We start from the raw sequence: 16,429 nt of genomic DNA, 5'->3' as shown, positions 1-16,429 counted from the left end.
TCGATCCCCGGTGAGGTATGGGTGGAAGTTGTGGTGGACAAAACAGACGTTAGGAGTTTTTCTAGGAGCAATCCCGTTTCTCTCATCCCGCAAACGCACCAGTTCTCCCTCATTTCATCTATCTGGAGTTATGCCTGGGGATAATAGGCCTACGGGTTTCCGATGTAAAGTTGAAAGGGCTCTGGGTTCACTAATAGCTACACTCTGAGTCAACCCTTGAGGTTACTGTCGCAATGGTCGTTCAGGAACTCACAGCTGCTGTAACTCAGCAAAAAGAATAGCTGAATTAGCGCTGTTTGTGGGGAAGAAGATGTTCCCGTGACAACGGCCACGATGGTCAGAATGTAGGGGAGGAGGGGTTGTTATCCAAAGAGTTCGTAATACTTACCCGTGAGTGGCAGGCAAAGAAAATGTCACAAATTGAATCGGCTAGCATCCGCATCAAAGGGAGTTTGCGGCGCGAAATTCGGAAACGGTACCACATTACATTGATGTAGCCTGGTAATAGACACTGTTTTAAACATCTTGTACCACAGATGGATCGTGAAGAAATAAATATGAATGGTAGATGTCGCTGAGGGTTAATTATCTACGCTTTAAAAAGCAAAAATATCGTACAAAATAACGTAATAATATACACGTAATGATGCAACATATAATTATAAATACAGCTGACACTCTCCTTAGCAACGAGTTGTTAGAAAGGAAGATGGCTTCCTAGCAACGAGTGACGTCACGACTTATGGAGTAGACGGAACAGCAGCGTGTTTGTTTGTAAACGTAAACACAGCGGACATTTTGCAATGGTCGTTCAGGAACTTACAGCTGTTGTAACTCAGTAAAAAGAATAGCTGAATTATCGCTGTCCCGGCTGAACGCAGCCAATTGTGAAACACAATTTACAAGCATTTGTTATTTGTAATCAAAGTGAAGGGACAATACGCTATACAATAATGGCGTTTGTGTTATCAGTATTAATTTTTATGTTTACTTCTGTCTCAGCCGCAAACTTCAACAACTGCACTAATACAAGTGTATCTTGCAGTTCGCAGGTAATTCATTAATTTGGAGACATGTATGAAGGAGAAAGTGAGGAACAGCTAGTGACGTGAGGCCGAGGAATGTGAAAATATTTCAGTGGTTTAAGCGCGTTTTCTCTCCCGTGCTTAATGTGTGGAGATATCGAATATGTACTTCACTTTGTACTCTACCCATAACCTTCAACTGTTTTCAGTATTTTCTTCAGTCTGCCAACGTAACCTAGATCCTAGCGTTAGGTTAGTTTAGGCTTGTATCTATTACAAGTTATAGAGAAACTAGCGCTGAGTTTGTTCTGTGGTTTCCGGAAGGGAAAATCCGCCATTATACTACCTTATTACTGAAAACGTCAGAAAACAAAAAATTACCAACCTATGCCCAGCGTATATGCAAGACATAATAAAAGCCTACGGTTTTTTATACCAAAGTCTAAACTAACCTACAATATCACAGATTCGTATGCAAGGCATAACAAAAAACTAAACTGACCTAACCTAACCTAACCTAACCTAACCTGTTACAGATTGGTATATGCAAGGAATAGCGTGAGTGTATACTAGCTTAGAACTTTCGTAATGTTACCAAAGTTATGTTAGTATTACAGAGGAAACAGTTGAAGATGTGGAAGTGGGGTATGAGGAACAAACTTAACGCTAGTTTAGCCTTTTGGTATGCCTTGCATATATTTAAAATTGCCTAGCGCTGGGAAAGGCTGGTGATTTTTTTTAGTGACGTCAGTATTGGCGTAATGGCGGAAATAAAAACCGATGTCACATTACAAAAACTATTTTGTTCCAGGCCTATTTTACAATAATTTACTGCTTACAGGAAGATAAACTTTAGAAATGAAATCGTAGTTCACATGATGGGAAAGGTAACTGAAGATTATCATTCACTCTTCTTAACCCTTTGCAGCACAAATTAATTTCGTATGTTTTTCATTTGAAGGATCATAACAAAGCTTCGATCAATTTTTTTTTAACATTTTAACTCTGCACACAGTTTCAAAACACAGATGGCACCTCTATGTATACTCAAGAGGTGGTTCCATGGTGGAATATCTGTGCCATAAAATTTAGAAAGAAAACGGTGGTTCTTCTGAATAACCACTATACTTCAAAGGGTTTGTATCCATCTGTTTACTGACAACATGAAGTCCACTGTAGTCTTTTCAGTTCTTGTTTTTCATGAGAAATGAGGGGTATTTTGATCAGTGTTCATTATAGATTCCTGTTGCTAGTAGCCAGAGTTGGGGTGTAGTCAGTATATACTGCAACTGGTACTGATGATTTTAGTTTACTTCTTTTGTGGTTTATGGACGGACAGTATAGAAGAATGTGTTCCAGACTTCATCATGATTATTACATCACAGACAAGTAGGAGTATCAGATAGGTGAAATTGGTATAGGTACAATTGTGTAACAATGTGACTTGTTCTGGCTCTTGTTAAAAATGTTTGAACATGTCTGGGCAAGTTTTTGTACATTTCCAGGTCATTTGGTTTCTTTTGAACGGACTGTAACATTTTTCCTTTGTCAGAAGAGAGCCAATTGGTGATCAATAGGTTTATAAAATGAGACCTTACTGAAGCAAAGGCACTGGATAGAGATATCGCTTGAAGAGTTCTTGGTTACAAATAGTTGCCTGTTTTGCAATATTATCGACTTTCTCGTTTCCAGGTATGCCACAATGACTAGGTATCAATTGGAATGTTATTTCCTTTTGGAGTTTTTTTTTTTTAGTTTACTTGTTTCTGAATTGGAATAATTCTATGTGCATAATATAGGTTTGGTACATATTTGATTATATTAAATATAATTAGTCCTCTTGGAGTTGGTAAGTATGCAAATAGATTTTTCACAATAAAGAACGGGCATTTTGACGTAGGACTACATCTTTGTATTCGGCACAGTAAGTCAGTAACTATGTCCTAAAGAAGTGTTACAAATGTACCACTTACAACTTATGAACAAATAAACATAGAGAAATGGTAGACAAAGGAGTCCTGTTTCCATAAATATGCGCAGGAAACCAGTTGGACCAGGTGGGGCAAAACATACCGTGGGTGCTGTGTTCTGGCTGCCATTTTGTATGCATCTCATGAGCTCTCAACCGATCAGAAGTTTGAGGAGTTGATTGATTTGAGCGCACTGGGATCGACTAAATAAACGCAAAAAAAAAAATATGTGATATGAATTAGATCCTCAACTTTTAAAAAAGTCGTAAAAATTTATGAACTTTCAAAAGTCTCGAAATTCAAACATTGAGGAAATACAAAAGTGGAGATGATCACAACAATAAAAACAACAAACACACTTTCAAAATATACAAAAACCAACCACCACCACCACACACATACACAACACATCTAACCACCCCATACAACACAAACATGCTGCATTCAGGACAATGGTACACAGATTACTCAACATACCCATGAACCAACAACACTACAATGAAGAAGTGAACACAATCAAATACATAGCACAAGAAAACGGATACAATCCAAATATGATAGACAATATCATAAGGAAGACAAAACAAAAACTTAACAAACACAACACAAACACAAGAACACAAGAAATACATCACACTAACATATGAAAACAAAAGCACACATACGATCGCATCTTCATTCAGAAAACAGAAATACAACATAACATACAGAACAGAAAACACACTACAAAGACATCTCAACACACTAAAAACACAAACAAATAAATACGACCACACAGGTGTATACAAACTCAAATGTAATAGTTGCGACAAGTTCTACATAGGACAGACAGGCAGATCATTCCAAACACGCTACAAAGAACACATTAAAGCTATAACCAGAGGACACAATACATCTACATACGCCGATCACATAACCAATACTAACCATATATACAATAACATAAATACGGACATGGAAATCCTACACACACAAAACCCAAGAACCAAAAACTCAACACACTGGAACAATATGAAATATACAAACACACTAAAACACACCCCGATCAAATCCTCAACACACAGATCAATTTCAGTACACACACACTATTCGACTCCACAATTCAACACCTTCCAACAATAAAACACACCCTCCTAACAGGCAGAGAAGTTCGAGATGACGCCGCGATGTAGTAGGCTCTGATGATGGTGCGTGAAGCACTGAAACAGCTGTAAGCCGGACAGATATTTCATATTTAACACGAGTAAGTCCACTAGTTCATCAATTAATAATAAAAAAGGACATCTGAAGATGAATCAAATGAGCCAGAGACCATCGAAACATGACAGAGAGTGCTCTGTTACTGTGGAATGGCAAAATGTATCACGTCCCAGTCGTAATTGACAAATGTAGTTCTGCATCTGGCCCACTTCACTAGCGAGTCACTACTGTTCATTCACGAAAATATCTGTAATATTCACAGTTCGCAATTTTTGCATGATGTGAAAAATGATGATTTTAATTTGCTTATTGCTAATTACAAATTTTATTACCTTAGTTTACATAAAGCGAGAATAATGGAAATGAGAAAGTATGCCAAATATCAGGTATTTACAACTAGGTACCTAATTTATGTATCATACAGTTGATGTTAGGCCGTTCCTGTGTGTGAGGCACTCAGATTGCAGCATGATCTCAACATTATGTAAATTTAGTTAAGTGGTAAAAAAAAAGTTTGTTTACTATATTACTTGCTTTATTGGACTGTACAACAGCAATTTAAATATATTACTGTGGCATTTTGAAGCTATTGCTTATCCTTTGTGCACAAAGATAGGTTTCACTTGAACATTTTCATTAGTTTGAATTCAGTGCAAGTGTGTTGTACTATGGAGATTCATGAATCTAAATATACAAAGTTGTGGGTAGCTTGTCATTGGCCTATTACCTGGAAACTAATATGTCTAATGGATTTTTCTATCTTTGTATTCTAATTTGCAGTTTATCGATCCTGATGCCCCAGATTCTGCCTGCATGGTGGAGGCTATATCATATGATGGTAAGATGATGGACATGAAACATGCACATGACTGCTTTGAAAGGGAAATACATTGTCACAACTTCCAGTTCATTTTGTTTAATTCAGGGGTTCTCAAAGGGCGTGCCATGGCACACTAATGCTCCACAAAATTGTTTCCATGTGCCGCGAAAAAAACTACATTAACAGATAAAAACAGGCTTGTGTATTTAATATTTTTGTAATGGTATTTATTATTCGTAGAAAACTACAAACTCTAAAAATAAAGAATGTGTTAATAATATTACACCATCATTGCAATTCAGTGTGAAATGTAGGCTTGTTTACTCTTGCACAATAGTTCAATGCGTGGAGGAATACACACGCATAATTCTTGGTCTACAGAAAGAAATCACTTCTGTTTCTTATTTTTAATGTGGATTAGTGCTGTAAATCTCTGTTCGCATAGATATGTTGTTGACAACTGAAGTAGTATAGATGTGGCATGTTCTGATAACACTGACAACTCTCTAAAATCCCGAATTGAAATAATAATACTAATAATAATAATAATAATAATTTCTCACAAAGAAAGTGAGTCTTCTGCCTGACAGACCAGGTGACCATTCAGATCCAAATTACATACAAGAATTTAATTGAATGTTTCTTCCCTAAATTTTATCTGCAAAGTTCGATCAGCCTAGTCGTGGCCCATATATCAACTATTTCAGCATTCAAGCTGGCGCATCTTTAATATGTGTGTGTGTGTTTTTTTTAACTAAAATTTTTTTTCGCATAAAGAATGCACCCTATTTTTTTGTTGTAAAAATCGAAAAAAAAAAAAAAGTGATTCTGTCATGCGGATAAATATAGTAATAGCATATGTGATAGTGCTTAAATAACACACTAGGAAATGCTGGAGGTGGGAAACACTCAAACACTCCATTTTGTTTAGCTGTACCATAAGCGACCCAACTAAAGAAATATTAGTGGAGAGCAACATGATATAAATTTAATCATATGATTTATATTTTGCAGGAGAGACCCATTACCTAGCAAAATCTGCTTAAACAACACAATTTTATAGAGAGTAAATGTTTTTAAATACCTTGACTATAAACTTACTTTTTTGGAAAAACTAGACATATCAGAAAAAATCTATAATTTCAACATATGTTTGGGTATAATCAGTGCAGTCTTGAAACCATCATTAGTACAAAAACATACACGCACAAAATTATATAACACTGGCAAGATCTGTCCTTACCTACAGCAGTGAAGCATGGACTCTGCAGAAGTATGATGTGAAATGTGCTTTATGCAAAGAACTCTAGGCTTCGCTAGGTGGGAAAGAAGATATACTGAAATTGACACCAGTCTTGAACTACATCCATGATCATCAGAAAAGTTGGCAGGACCATTTTAACAGGATGCCTAGAACACAGATTCTTAAAACCATCATGGAATATCAACCATGTGGCAGAAGATCTTTGAGTCATTCAAGGAAGAAATAGCTTGAGAATGCCAGTGTTTCATTCAGACCGTAACTGTTTTTCAAGGACTAACATGTGGAAGAAGGATGATGAAATTTTATATAGCCAATGGTGGATACACAAACAGTTTTCATTAAACTATGTAGCCAGCTGGATGGATTTAATAGAAGATGACCAGCAAGCACAATAGACTGTTACTTTAAAGATACTGGAAAAATCAGTGATATAGTAGAAATGATGCAGAGAAGAAAAATAGATATTTTGAGATTATGTAAAACAAAATGGAAGTGCAGGGGAAGCAAACATATAACAGAGGGATATGAGATCATTTGAATTGGTTTTTGAGAAACCTCCTAAGTCATGAAATACAAAGTTTTGGGGAAACAAAAAACTGTTTAAAAGAAATACATGAGTTAAGAAATGGAAATTGTTGGTAGAAACATAACGAATATTTCTGTATGCAAAAGAATATTTTTTAAATAGAATATAACTCAATATTAGTGTTTGAATATGTTTGACTTATGGGGTTTTTCAAAATCTGGTAAAGATTTAACAAAACAATAATGAAATAATTGAAAATTTGGTTCATAAATGATACGAATCTGATTCTCAAAACCAGTATTTAGAAGCTGACGTCATAATTTTTGCTTCATGTGGACAAATTTCACTCTTCCCTGTATGAAATGTCACTAAGGACATAATAAAGTAAGTTAAAGTGCAATCAAAGGTAAAATATTATTTCTAAATTAAAGAAACACGTAGTGTAATAAAAGTAAATATCCAGAAACAAGCAACAAATAAAACATCAACAATACATTTATAATAAAGAAATAAAAGGAATCTAGATACAATCTACTGACCCAAATGTAAATTAATTTACCTTTGATGTCAATTCCGAAATCAATTTATTTCTCTCTTCTTCTGAATAATGCCTATTTTTTTTTTCATGTTGCGTCTCATAATGCCGTTTTATGTTGCTTTTTTGCAAATGATATTTCTTTTACACAACAAACACTGGACTTCATCACCATGTTCGAAGCATAAATATTGTATCTTCCACTCTTCCTTGAAAGCTTTAAGCGCTTCTGTTCCGTCATGATGCGCTGTGTTCTAAGATCTGTACATCCTTTAGCAATGTTTACAGGTAAAAGAGCTCCGCACGCGCGCAGCGGGCGTAAAAGAGCTCTAGCTCGAAGTTACTAGTCACCATCACAAGACTGATGTACAATGTGGTCTGCCGAAGTGGTGTGCAACTAGAAAATGGGCCACAGTCCTGCCATCTATCCGCAATATGCGGAACGCGAATCGCATGAAGTGAAGTAGGTAGACATTATTTCCATACATTCTTAATCATATGATACCAGAATTTAAATGTGGTACCTCTGTGGTACGTAACTGTCCGAGATTTACTGCATGCATGCGACTACTGAAGTTGACTTTCGGTTTTTTCAATGTTATAAATATTGTCGATTAAAGCTGACATTAGGAGTTAAAAAGTTAACAGCTCCTCACATTACCTCATGCCGAAGACAGATCATATATTGGAATTACATGTGAAAACGACACTGCAGAAGACTATTTTAGAAGAAATATCTTTATTTCATTCCTGGATGATTTAAGATAACAATAAATGAAGGATTCACAAATCAGTGACTTCATCATTATCTGCCAAAACAATGTACTGAATTAGGAGAGTGTATAGGTAACTGCTATTAGTGCAGAGTTTCCTATTTTTCCTTGACATTGACGGACTGAAATCAGAATTTCAAATAGGTCTATGGAAATGCAAATGAACAAAATTCCAAACATTGATAGGCCGTATTGTGCGTTCACAGTGTTATCTCAAAGTAATAAGGATTTATTTGCAAACATAAATTTTGCATTTTGTATTTTAGCTACAATTCCTGTGTCTACAGTGACACCTTTCGTAATTGCATATGAGACAAAAGACTGTGCCTCTGTTAATAGCAACCTTGCCATTCAAATCAAACTTGAAGAAGTGATAGAAAAGTTTATCAGTGGTGCTTTTTGTAGACTTATAATGTGAACTACGATAATTTAGTCAGTTGTGTCTTTTTTTTTTTTTTTTTAATGTATCCTATTGGAAAAGTGCGTAATGCTACATAACATTATTGTGTCATTCCCTCCCAAAAACATTTCTGGCTAACTCCTGGTCAGCATATGAGTTAAAGCACAATTTGAAGAATTCTAAGAAAACATGGCCTTCACACTCGAAGAAAGTGACAAGCAGGAAAGAGAATTTTGCATTATATGTGCTAGCAAAATAAAGGACACTTCTTTTACACATGTAGTAGTAGAATTTGGTCTGAAAATGACCAGATTCTTATTTGACAAGGTCTTCATGGGTCTGTATGCTGTGGCTTTACTTGGCAATTCGAAGAAAACAACAGTGAAATGATAGACGGGGAATGCCACGATAGTATGGTACAGAACTTCATCATCCCTAGACTGAGGAATCACGACCTGGAAAACATGATCTTCATTCAAGGTAGCACACTGCCTCACTCTAACCTCTGCAAAACAATTAACTTAATTACACGGATTTTTGATGATCATGTTTACCTAACACAGTGATGTTTTTTATCTCAAATATTGCTTTAAAGTTTGGAGTGACCTTCCAGTGCTGAAACTCACTAGGATTCAGAGCATAATGCAAACAGCATCGAAACTAGTCAATCAGGTAACATAACATCAAACATTTATAATGTTAACACAGTGAAGACGTTATTTATTTATTGGAATAACTGAACAGTACATCAGTAAATATTTAAATTCATGAAAAATAACTTTGAATGTGTGTCCAAAAACATTCACACTTCTAGAAAAGTCAGAAATAGAAATGCCCGAAGTTCTCAGACTGGTTGACACACTATCACAAACAATTAGTGGAGTTCAATCTACGCCGATCACCAAGAAACTAAAGGGAAGGCTAAACTCACTTTTAGAAATAAATATTGGGTATTCAACTACGGAATATATCGTCTTAATATGTAAACTAACAAGATCAACATCTTGTTTACTTGATACAGATCTGTGAGTTATATTTGTTTTGTGCACCTATCACATCCTGTGATGCAGAACAAAGTTTCTCACTGATTAACTGTTAAGTTATTTAAATAAATAACGACTTTACTGTGTTAACTTTTTTAATAAAAATGTTATTGTGCCTGGTTGACTAGTTTTGATGTGTTCAATTCCAGTTGATGTGAAACACATCGAAACTAATCAATCAGGTACAATAACATCTTTATTTAAAATTTTAACACAGTGAAGTCTTATTTATTTATTTAAGGTATACAAGAATGAAGAAAATAATATAAATCTTGTCTGAGGGACAATAGAAGGAGATCTTCTTTTGAAAAATTAAAGATGTGCATTGTAATGCTTGTAACAATACAGCACAAGACAATGAAGCACCCATATCTACGCCATTCGCAATTTGTAGCTGTACAAATTCTGGATGGTCACCAAAAATTCCACTCTCTTTTTGCGGCCACATAAACTGATCGTAACACCTTAACAGTTGCATCTAATTTTTCCTTTTGATTTTTTAAGTATAGCTCATGAGCATTTACTGTACATGTTTCTAGGATCTGCTTTTTGCATATTTTTTCCTGCTGCACACAATCCAAATGAATAACTTTTTTCATGTTTGTATGGCATCAAGGTTCTTCTTATTTTTCTTTGCTATACCGTCTCCTGACCAAGGTAAATCACTAGATGAAGTTCTAATTGTTTTGCACACTTGCTGAGAATGTTTAACACAAGCACTGCAAAACATCACTAGTCCGTCTTTTTCATTAGTAAATATTAACTATGGGCGATTTTTCTGCCAAGACGTTGAAAAGTTATTTCCTATCCCACTGTCACTGTTTGATGATGATGACGTAAGTTCACCTCCGTCATGGCTTAAAACTTTATTTCTATCTTCATTAAAAGAGATCGTTAGTCGTTTTACTTTTGTTTTCCCGCACATTTTCACTTACCGAATCTTGCAATATCACTGAATCTACTGATGGTATATTAGTATTAATCTGGGTTGTGAAATATCTTATCAAAATGAAAAAGATGTGAACAAGAAAATTACCAAATTTACACAAATTCTAGGAATAATAAACAATACATTAAAAGCTAAATTAGTACAAAAATCTACAAGAATAAAAATATATAATACACTAGCATTACCCACCCTTCTATACGGAAGCGAGATTTGGACATTAAAGAAAAAAGACATGAACAGAATCAAAGCAACGGAAATGAAATTTTTCAGGAGAACAGCAGGATATACTCTTTTAGACCGAAAAAGGAATGAAGAAATTTTAGAACAATTAGAAGTAGAGTCAGTAGAAGAAAAAATCACCATATACAAATTCAATTGGCTAGATCATGTAAGAAGAATGGAAAATTCAAGAATCCCAAAAATTATGATGCAATATAAACCTAGAGGACATCGTCGACCAGGAAGACCGTTAAGAAGACTGCTAGATGGGGCCGAAACAGGTCTACAGAGGCCTAATTCGTGAAGGATGATGATGATGATGATGATTATCACGTTTAAAGAACTGGGTAATTAATCCACTTTTTTACGTTTCATTGCGTTCGTTTTCAATGTTCGCTCGTCTGTTTCAATAGATAGACTGACAACAATCATTATTTACAGTTTCTTTCACTGCTCATTTCAGCCCAGGCGCTTTCCTTTGTAAGCGACAATGAAACGCTTTTCACTGTTGACCACCTTCCTAACAGATGTTTTTGTAATAGGCCTAAACTAATTACAACTCACAGTCACAAGATGGTGTCATTGTCGTCGGCTCATTATAATTCAAAGCCTTCCGTTTAACATTGTCGTCATCTCAAAGCCTTCTGCTTTCTTTGACAATGCCTGGGTTCGATTGACTGTGGCTAGTACTGTATATAACAGTCTAGTAAATACAGTCACGAAGCTTTAGTTTTGAAGGTGCTAGAAACAATAGACTGTGACAGTACTATTTTGCATTGCCTGTAATGAGGCGATATTAGCGATCCTAGTGGTGAGCAGCTATCTAATGTTTGCATATTTACTACGTATTGAGCTTCGCGACTGCATTACCAGTGCGAAGCGAATTCAATTATTCCAATCGATTGTTGCTGGTATTTCAATTGATATTCATAAAGTTTAATGCATTATTTTTAGTCATCTAAGGAAAAATTATTCTTGAAATGAAAATTTTTTAGTAGTGTATGTTTCGCTGTTTGTCTCGTTATAATAAACCGCCCCCCCCCCCGGGATATTTTAGTGGTGGGAATTCTTGGGACAAAATCATTAATGGAGGGGGGAATCCTATCCATTCCCCCCGGGAAAACAGTACCTTGGCTCTGTTTGGACTTGTGTAACTATATTGGTAATATTACTTAGGAATATAATAGGATTTATATGTAGTAAGAGTTAAGAATGATGCCAAGTATAGTTGAGTCGATGTGATGCTGGTTAAGAAGGTTTTAAGTCTGGTTGACAAAATTCGAAATGCAAGAAAAGTCACAAGGACTAGACAATGCAGCTTTTAAACCCCCTGCTATTTTGTAAGTGGTGGTTAACAGGATTAAAGATTCTTAGCGCTAACTAATGGAAGTACTGAATGATAAGAATGGCAAGTATAAGAAGTGGGGGGCACGGCGTGCATGTTTATAAACTATACCGACTAAAAATATTAGGTTTTACTACATACGAATCCTAGCTCTAGTGATTACTTTCACGTGTTAATTTTGAATTATAAATGCCTAGTTGACTAGTTTCAGCTAGATATTTATAAACTTATTTCTTTATTAACACATGAAAGTAATTTTTATATATTATATTCCTAAGTATTATAATGTTAAAAGTTGTTCATCAAGATATATATTGGTAGTATTATTTGTCATTTGTTGTAGAGTGCGTGCACTGGATACTGAGTGGTGGCACCCCTTCCTCATCCCTTGGAGCCATTACTCTCAAGACTTATCCTTATGAAATACCAGGATATCGGTTTTCAATCTTCAATGTCACGTTCACAGGCATACAGTGGACAAGTATGTAATAAAGATTTCAATCCTTTTCAATATGCAATGTGTTTGGTTCAGGTCTGGGCCAAAAGGAACCATGCAGCATTGTCTAAGTGGCAGGCAATTTTGATCCATAACCTCCATGTAGTTCATGCAGCATGTTGCTTAGTGGCAGGCGATTTTGATCCAAAACTCCATGTAGTTCATGCAGCATTGTCTAAGTGGCAGGCAATTTTGATCCATAACCTCCATGTAGTTCATGCAGCATGTGGCTTAGTGGCAGGCGATTTTGATCCATAACCTCCATGTAGTTCATGCAGCGTGTGGCTTAGTGGCAGGCGATTTTGATCCATAACCACCATGTAGTTCATGCAGCATGTGGCTTAGTGGCAGGCAATTTTGATCCATAACCTCCATGTAGTTCATGCAGCATGTGGCTTAGTGGCAGGCGATTTTGATCCATAACCTCCATGTAGTTCATGCAGCATGTGGCTTAGTGGCAGGCGATTTTGATCCATAACCTCCATGTAGTTCATGCAGCGTGTGGCTTAGTGGCAGGCGATTTTGATCCATAACCACCATGTAGTTCATGCAGCATGTGGCTTAGTGGCAGGCAATTTTGATCCATAACCTCCATGTAGTTCATGCAGCATGTGGCTTAGTGGCAGGCGATTTTGATCCATAACCTCCATGTAGTTCATGCAGCATGTGGCTTAGTGGCAGGCGATTTTGATCCGTAACCACCATGTAGTTCATGCAGCATGTGGTTTAGTGGCAGGCGATTTTGATCGAAAACTCCATGTAGTTCATGCAGCACTGTCTAAGTGGCAGGCAATTTTGATCCATAACCTCCATGTAGTTCATGCAGCATGTGGCTTAGTGGCAGGCGATTTTGATCCGTAACCTCCATGTAGTTCATGCAGGCGATTTTGATCCATAACCTCCATGTAGTTCATGCAGCTTGTGGCTTAGTGACAGGCGATTTTGATCCGTAACCTCCATGTAGTTCATGCAGCATGTTGCTTAGTGGCAGGCGATTTTGATCCGTAACCTCCATGTAGTTCATGCAGCTTGTGGCTTAGTGGCAGGCGATTTTGATCCGTAACCTCCATGTAGTTCATGCAGCATGTTGCTTAGTGGCAGGCGATTTTGATCCGTAACCTCCATGTAGTTCATGCAGCATGTGGCTTAGTGGCAGGCGATTTTGATCCGTAACCTCCATGTAGTTCATGCAGCATGTTGCTTAGTGGCAGGCGATTTTGATCCATAACCTGCATGTAGTTCATGCAGCATGTGGCTTAGTGGCAGGCAATTTTGATCCGTAACCACCATATAGTTCATGCAGCATGTGGCTTAGTGGCAGGCGATTTTGATCCGTAACCACCATATAGTTCATGCAGCATGTGACTTAGTGGCAGGCGATTTTGATCCATAACCACCATGTAGTTCATGCAGCATGCTGCTTAGTGGCAGGCAATTTTGATCCATAACCTCCATGTAGTTCATGCAGCATGTTGCTTAGTGGCAGGCGATTTTGATCCAAAACTCCATGTAGTTCATGCAGCATTGTCTAAGTGGCAGGCAATTTTGATCCATAACCTCCATGTAGTTCATGCAGCATGTGGCTTAGTGGCAGGCGATTTTGATCCATAACCTCCATGTAGTTCATGCAGCGTGTGGCTTAGTGGCAGGCGATTTTGATCCATAACCACCATGTAGTTCATGCAGCATGTGGCTTAGTGGCAGGCAATTTTGATCCATAACCTCCATGTAGTTCATGCAGCATGTGGCTTAGTGGCAGGCGATTTTGATCCATAACCTCCATGTAGTTCATGCAGCATGTGGCTTAGTGGCAGGCGATTTTGATCCATAACCTCCATGTAGTTCATGCAGCGTGTGGCTTAGTGGCAGGCGATTTTGATCCATAACCACCATGTAGTTCATGCAGCATGTGGCTTAGTGGCAGGCAATTTTGATCCATAACCTCCATGTAGTTCATGCAGCATGTGGCTTAGTGGCAGGCGATTTTGATCCATAACCTCCATGTAGTTCATGCAGCATGTGGCTTAGTGGCAGGCGATTTTGATCCGTAACCACCATGTAGTTCATGCAGCATGTGGCTTAGTGGCAGGCGATTTTGATCGAAAACTCCATGTAGTTCATGCAGCACTGTCTAAGTGGCAGGCAATTTTGATCCATAACCTCCATGTAGTTCATGCAGCATGTGGCTTAGTGGCAGGCGATTTTGATCCGTAACCTCCATGTAGTTCATGCAGGCGATTTTGATCCATAACCTCCATGTAGTTCATGCAGCTTGTGGCTTAGTGACAGGCGATTTTGATCCGTAACCTCCATGTAGTTCATGCAGCATGTTGCTTAGTGGCAGGCGATTTTGATCCGTAACCTCCATGTAGTTCATGCAGCTTGTGGCTTAGTGGCAGGCGATTTTGATCCGTAACCTCCATGTAGTTCATGCAGCATGTTGCTTAGTGGCAGGCGATTTTGATCCGTAACCTCCATGTAGTTCATGCAGCATGTTGCTTAGTGGCAGGCGATTTTGATCCGTAACCTCCATGTAGTTCATGCAGCATGTGGCTTAGTGGCAGGCGATTTTGATCCGTAACCTCCATGTAGTTCATGCAGCATGTTGCTTAGTGGCAGGCGATTTTGATCCATAACCTGCATGTAGTTCATGCAGCATGTGGCTTAGTGGCAGGCAATTTTGATCCGTAACCACCATATAGTTCATGCAGCATGTGGCTTAGTGGCAGGCGATTTTGATCCGTAACCACCATATAGTTCATGCAGCATGTGACTTAGTGGCAGGCGATTTTGATCCATAACCACCATGTAGTTCATGCAGCATGTGGCTTAGTGGCAGGCGATTTTGATCCGTAACCACCATATACTTCATGCAGCATGTGGCTTAGTGGCAGGCGATTTTGATCCGTAACCACCATGTAGTTCATGCAGCATGTGGCTTAGTGGCAGGTGATTTTGATCCGTAACCTCCATGTAGTTCATGCAGCATGTGGCTTAGTGGCAGGCGATTTTGATCCGTAACCTCCATGTAGTTCATGCAGCATGTGGCTTAGTGGCAGGCGATTTTGATCCATAACCTCCATGTAGTTCATGCAGCATGTGGCTTAGTGGCAGGTGATTTTGATCCGTAACCTCCATGTGGTTCATGCAGCATGTGGCTTAGTGGCAGGTGATTTTGATCCATAACCTCCATGTGGTTCGCACTACTGGTAGTTTCGACTTGTAACTTGCTGCATAGTTGGACACCGAGTCTGTGAAGGTTATGCATGGTTTTAAATATAAGAAGTAATAGTTATTTATCTATTTTCAGCATCATGGTTTCCTGAAACAAACCAATACCATGACCGTAACACAGTAATTTCACTCACACTCAACAACAGCTTCACAAAATAACAATAATAGTTATCCTCGCACGCGTGGCACACAGACGAAATTTCACAGGAGAATATTAGAGTCCAATGGTGTTAGGTGTGGTATCATAATTTTTTCACTGTGTACTTTCTTCATTCATTGAGTAAATTTTATAATATTTTGCTAGTGTGTTCCCCATATGTATAAGAAATTAGTTGGCACAAAGAACTATTTTTGTTAAAAGTGTGGCTTTGGATTCTCATTCTCACTATATGGACCCACACAGCAGCCACAAGTTTCTTTTCCACATTGAACATGCTCATACCCGCATTATGCAGCCTTGAAATTGCAGGGAATTGAGGTACTGTTGTGATTTTATTGTGGTTTTCCTCAGGTTTCACCAGATGTCCTCTGTCATAATCACACCTCGAAATACGTCCGCCAGATGTCTCCCACCTGTTATACGAATATCTCTAGCAGATCTGTTTTACAGAAAGAAAGGTGTTGTGGGAC

The 16,429-nt window shown here is 37.7% G+C and overlaps 1 protein-coding gene across 2 annotated transcripts in view; it reads left to right on the top strand.

Moving 5' to 3' along the window:
• The window catches only part of LOC138712627 (uncharacterized), a 42,900-nt gene that overhangs the window by 885 nt on the left and 25,586 nt on the right, over positions 1–16,429 (top strand). The window contains exons 1-3 of one of the 2 annotated variants that reach the window (XM_069844595.1): positions 736–1,052; positions 4,976–5,033; positions 12,413–12,550. In XM_069844595.1, coding sequence (XP_069700696.1) covers positions 954–1,052; positions 4,976–5,033; positions 12,413–12,550 — 295 coding nt within the window. In that variant the 5' untranslated portion in view covers positions 736–953. Of the gene's footprint in view, positions 1–735; positions 1,053–4,975; positions 5,034–12,412; positions 12,551–16,429 lie in introns of those variants that run through there. The other variant, XM_069844596.1, reaches the window with a different exon arrangement.

This window comes from Periplaneta americana, chromosome 13 (assembly GCF_040183065.1).
Source record: "Periplaneta americana isolate PAMFEO1 chromosome 13, P.americana_PAMFEO1_priV1, whole genome shotgun sequence".
Lineage (NCBI taxonomy): Eukaryota > Metazoa > Arthropoda > Insecta > Blattodea > Blattidae > Periplaneta > Periplaneta americana.
This window is presented reverse-complemented; position numbering and strand designations above follow the sequence as displayed.